Source organism: Leucoraja erinacea, chromosome 37, assembly GCF_028641065.1.
Source record: "Leucoraja erinacea ecotype New England chromosome 37, Leri_hhj_1, whole genome shotgun sequence".
Lineage (NCBI taxonomy): Eukaryota > Metazoa > Chordata > Chondrichthyes > Rajiformes > Rajidae > Leucoraja > Leucoraja erinaceus.
The window spans coordinates 924,589-930,588 of NC_073413.1; the positions used below are offsets into that span (position 1 = coordinate 924,589).

The 6,000-nt window shown below is 48.2% G+C and overlaps 1 protein-coding gene across 5 annotated transcripts in view; it reads left to right on the forward strand.

Moving 5' to 3' along the window:
• The window catches only part of sgsm3 (small G protein signaling modulator 3), a 112,574-nt gene that overhangs the window by 102,650 nt on the left and 3,924 nt on the right, over positions 1-6,000 (forward strand). For all 5 annotated transcript variants that reach the window (XM_055662987.1, XM_055662986.1, XM_055662988.1 and 2 more), the window contains one exon: positions 4,296-4,418. In XM_055662987.1, the coding sequence (XP_055518962.1) occupies positions 4,296-4,418 (123 nt within the window). The remainder of the gene's footprint in view (positions 1-4,295; positions 4,419-6,000) is intronic.

The window sequence follows — 6,000 nt, forward strand, 5'->3', positions numbered from 1 at the left end:
TAATAAGCCTCAACCTAAAATGACAAAAGTGCATGGGAAAATCACTAAGAGACATAAAACATGAAGAGGTGGGTGAGTGAAATATAATCAATAACTGATCTCTCGTCTCAGGCAACTCAATAATCAATAACTGATCTCTCGTCTCAGACAACTCAATAATCAATAACTGATCTCTCGTCTCAGACAACTCAATAATCAATAACTGATCTCTCGTCTCAGACAACTCAATAATCAATAACTGATCTCTCGTCTCAGACAACTCAATGATCAATAACTGATCTCTCGTCTCAGGCAACTCAATAATCAATAACTGATCTCTCGTCTCAGACAACTCAATAATCAATATCTGATCTCTCGTCTCAGACAACTCAATAATCAATAACTGATCTCTCGTCTCAGGCAACTCAATAATCAATAACTGATCTCTCGTCTCAGGCAACTCAATGATCAATAACTGATCTCTCGTGTCAGACAACTCAATCAATAACTGATCTCTCGTCTCAGACAACTCAATGATCAATAACTGATCTCTCGTGTCAGACAACTCAATCAATAACTGATCTCTCGTCTCAGACAACTCAATAATCAATAACTGATCTCTCGTCTCAGACAACACAATAATCAATATCTGATCTCTCGTCTCAGGCAACTCAATAATCAATAACTGATCTCTTGTCATAAGACAATCGGTGCATGTTTTGCCTTCACGCATCCTTTGGCTGCTCACAGTAAATCAGAGAACGTCACTGGGTAGAATTCTGCTGCCGAGAAAAATTCTGCCGCCGAGAAACAGGCCCTTCGGCCCACCGAATCCGTGCCGACCATCGATCACCCCGTGCACTAACACTGTCCAACACACTGGGGACAAATGACAACTTACAGCAGCCAATTGACCTACAAAACCTTTTGGAGAATGGGAGGAAACCAGCGCACCCGTATAAAACCCACGAGGTCACAGGGAGGTAGACAAAAATGCTGGAGAAACTCAGCGGGTGAGGCAGCATCTAAGGTCACAGGGAGAACGTACACACTCCTTACAGACAGCACCCGTGGTCAGCATCGAACCGGGGGCTCTGGCGCTGTAGGGCAGCAACCGTGTCTCCCTCCCCCCCTAATATCCACCCCTCCCCTATTTTATTCCACCCACATTCATATCAACATTCTACTGCTCTGGGGTAGGTTTCAGTAGCTGGTTAAACTACCATTCTGAATGGGTTTGGGATGTCGGAGCAAAGACCCTAAAAGACCCCCAAAAAGATCCACATGATGTCCACTAGTGTTCGCTTCGGGAGGTTTATGAGGGCAGGGTGGCAGGACTTTGAACCCTGGTGAAGGGCACATTTTGAGAGCGCTCACAAATCACTTTGCTGCTTGCATCAAAGTAGGAGCAAATATTTTACCGACAATATCTAAAAAAACATTTCAAAATAGGTTTTCATCAAGTAATAAATATACACAATACATGCATCGTGCAAAAAATTCATCCGACATTCTCGGAGGCTATACATACACACAATGCAGTTTCCCCAAACCACAATTTTACTCCACACCCCTGCCACTCATGTGGCCCACTGGCATGGAATCCCTGCCCTTTATTTTGAGGGGTGTCTCCACCACACCCTGCCCCCCTTGTCCAGCAGCGGAAGGACCCTAGACTGTGGTCCTCCCCCACCGAGCCTTGGCGTTGGCTGCACCGAGCTTCAGTGCATGCCTCAGCATGTACTCCTGCAGTCTGCAGCGGGCCAGTCCGCAACATTCCCAATGAGTGTGACAAACATGTTTGAATAGGTTCCACTCAGCTGTATTGTGTTTGGTTTTGGTCAGCCTGCTAGAGGAACGAGGCCTTTAGGCTAGGAACAAAACAGAGAAGAGTTGCCTGGACTCGAGTGCCTCACCTATAGGGAGAGGTTGAGCAGCCTCGGAGGGCAGGAGGCTCAGAGGTGATCTTAGGCAAGTGTATAAAGTCATGATGGGAATAGCCCTAGCCCTGAACTACTATCTACCTCATTGGTGACCCTCTGACTATCTTTAATCAGACTTAGCTGGCTTTACCTTGCACTAAACGTTCCCTTATTATGTATCTGTACATAATCTGTGTTCAGTTATATAACCATATAACCATATAACAATTACAGCACGGAAACAGGCCATCTCGGCCCTACAAGTCCATGCCGAACAAATTTTGTTCCCCTTAGTCCCACCTGCCTGCACTCGTACCATAACCCTCCATTCCCTTCTCATCCATATGCCTATCCAATTTATTTTTAAATGATACCAATGAACCTGCCTCCACCACTTCCACTGGGAGCTCATTCCACACCGCCACCACTCTCTGCGTAAAGAAGTTCCCCCTCATATTACCCCTAAACTTCTGTCCCTTAATTCTGAAGTCATGTCCTCTTGTTTGAATCTTCCCTATTCTCAAAGGGAAAAGCTTGTCCACATCAACTCTGTCTATCCCTCTCATCATTTTTAAGACCTCTATCAGGTCCCCCCTTAACCTTCTGCGCTCCAGAGAATAAAGACCTAACATTCAACCTATCTCTGTAACTTAGTTGTTGAAACCCAGGCAACATTCTAGTAAATCTCCTCTGTACTCTCTCTATCCAGTTATGGTCCCCTAATTTGAGGAAGGACATTCTCGCTATTGAGGGAGTGCAGCGTAGGTTTACAAGGTTAATTCCTGGGATGGCAGGACTGTCATATGCTGAGAGAATGGAGCGGCTGGGCTTGTACACTCTGGAGTTTAGAAGGATAAGTGGGGATCTTATTGAAACATATAAGATTGTTAAGGGTTTGGACACACTAGAGGCAGGAAACATGTTCCCGATGTTGGGGGAGTCCAGAACCAGAGGCCACAGTTTAAGAATAAGGGGTAAGCCATTGAGAACGGAGACGAGGAAACACTTTTTCACACAGAGAGTGGTGAGTCTATGGAATTCTCTGCCTCAGAGGGCAGTGGAGGCCGGTTCTCTGGATGCTTTCAAGAGAGAGCTAGATAGGGCTCTTAAAAATAGCGGAGGCAGGGGATATGGGGAGAAGGCAGGAACGGGGTACTGATTGGGGGTGATCAGCCATGATCACATTGAATGGCGGTGCTGGCTCGAAGGGCCGAATGGCCTACTCCTGCACCTGTTGTCTATTGTCTATTGTCTACACTGTAAATGGCTTGATTGCAATCATGTATTGCCTATCTGCTGACTGGATAGCACGCAACAAAAGCTGTTCACTGTACCATGGGGCACGTGACAATAAACAAAACTGTAGCTGAGATTAATAAACAGACTTTTTCCCCAGGATAGGAGTATAAAGAATCAGAGTTTAAATTGACTGGAGGGGAATTTTGTGTCTCGTTCTGCCCTCTGCTGGTAACTTCTGCAACAACAAGCCTGAGTCTCGTTGGGATAAACCAGCATCTGCAGTTCCTTCCTAAACAACTTTCTCACTCGGGCTTGTTGTTGCACAAGTGGCCAGTAGAGGGCAGAGCCTCAGCAAGGGAGAATGGCTTTGTGAAGGTTGTTGGAGCTTCAGCCCTGTCAGTAATGCACCTCTTAAATAATTCAACAATAACGTGCAGCAGTAGTGTTGTTGCCTCACCGCGCCAGAGACCCCGGTTCGATCCTGACTACGGGTGCCCGTCTGTACATTCTCCCCATGACTGCGTGGGTTTGCTCCGGGAGCCCTGGTTTCCTCCCACACTCTAAAGACCTACAGGCTTTTGGCTTGGTAAATTGGCTTGGTAAAGATTGTAAATTGTCCCTAGTGTGTATGTGGGATAGTGTTAATGTGCGGGGATCGCTGGTTGGGACTCGGTGGGAACAGGTCCTTCTGCCCACCAGCGACCCCCGCACACTAACACTACTCTACACACACCAGGGACAATTTACATTTATACCAAGCCGACTAACCTACAAACTTGTACGTCTTTGGAGTGTGGGAGGAAACCGGAGCACCTGGAGAAAACCCACGCAGGTCACGGGGAGAACGTGCAAACTCCGTACAGACAGCACCCGTGGTCAGGATCGAACCGCGATCACTGGTGCTGTGAGGCAGCAATTCTACCGCTGTGCCACCGTGCTGCCAATTGTGGTCGCCCGTTTTCTGCAGATGTCATGGAGCTCCCTACATCTGTGATTTGAGCACTCTTGTGATATTGTGGCAATCCCCAGTGTGATCATCAGCTTGGTATTCGAGGCCCATCGCCCTGATTCCTGCTGATGCTTGACGCCTTCTCTGCTCTCTTTCATTTCCGATGCTACCCGGTGGGATGTCTAACAGACCTCGTCTTTGTGTAGTGAGCAGGTGCTGCCCCTCTGGCTGGAGGTCCTCTGTTCCAGCATGCAGACTGTCGAAAAGTGGTACCAGCCCTGGTCTTTCCTACGCAGTCCAGGCTGGGTCCAGATCAAATGTGAACTGAGGTAAGAACTGGCTCTCACCCCCACTCTCTTATCCCACCCCCACACACTCAAGTCAACTTTATTTGTCACATACACATACAAGATGTGCAGTAAAATGAAAGTGGCAATGCCTGCGGATTGTGCAAAAAACTACAGAACAGAATAGAACAGAATCAGTATTTACATAATAGAGAAAAAACCCAGTACTTTTAAAAAGACACAACACAACAGTAAATTAGTCCCTGGTGAGATAAGAGTTTACAATCCTGACGGCCTGTGGGAAGAAACTTTGTCTCATCCTCCCTGTTTTCACAGCGTGACAGCGGAGGCGTTTGCCTGACTGTTGCAGCTGGAACAGTCCGTTGCTGGGGTGGTAGGGGTCCCCCATAATGTTGCTGGCTCTGTATCTGCACCTTCTGATGTATAGTTCCTGCAGGGGGGCAAGGGGAGTTCCCATAGTGCGTTCGTCCAAACGCACTACTCTCTGCAGAGCCTTCTTGCCCTGGGCAGAGCTGTTCCCAAACCAGATGGTAATGTTCCGGACAAGATGCTTTCCACAGCCCCAGAGTAGAAGCACTAAAGGATCCTCAGAGAGAATCTGAATTTGCTCAGCTGCCTGAGGTGGTAAAGGTGCTGCCTTGCCTTACTCACCAGTGCGGCAGCGTGTGTTGTCCATATCAGATCATCATCCCCACCCCCACACTCTTGTCCCCCACACTCTCTCGTCCCTGCACGCCCAGACCTACGGTCGTGGCACAACAGACACTTTTTTAGAGAGCGTGGAAAGAGGCTCCCTGGCCCACCGCTCTGCACTCACCCACGATCCCTCTACACTACCACTATCCTACACACACGAGGGACAATTTACAATTTTACCGAAGCCATCTAACCTGCAAACCTTGCACGTCTTTGGAGTGCGGGAGGAAACCGGAGCACCCGGAGAAAACCCAGGTGTGTGTAGGATGGTGCTAGTGTGTGGGGATCGCTGGACACGGTGGGCCGAAGGGCCTGTCTACGTGCTGTATCTCTAAACTAAACCAAAGGACAGCGGCATGAGTAACACGGGCAGATTAAATGGCTGCAACCTGATCGCCTGTTGCAGGGAAGTGCAGTATCTGACTCTGCCATTAAAGTATGATGGGTCAGCACTCCTGCTGTTGTCTCTGTCCACCTCTGCCTATTCCTCATCAATGGAGATTAGCATTGAAGAGCAACTGACCACGATCAGCTGAAGATGTCGCCCAACCCTGGCGACTATTGGTGTCTCATCACAGAGTGGATCTGCAACCACTCATTACACTCACCCCAGATAGACACGAAATGCTGGAGTAACTCAGCGGGTCAGGCAGCATCTCTGGAGAGAAGGAATGGGTGACATTTCAGGTCAAGACTCTTCTTCAGAGTTATTGCTCCTCTATTTTGAACCTCTACTCCAACAGCAACATTTCTTGCTGGCTTTACCTTGCACTAAACATTATTCCTTTATCATGTATCTGTACACTGTAAATCAGTAGCAAAATCCATGGTGGGGTGGGTGGGGGAGCTGGGAGGACACGACCCCCTCTGTTTTGAGAGGTGGGGGACCCCCCCCCCCCCCCCCCCC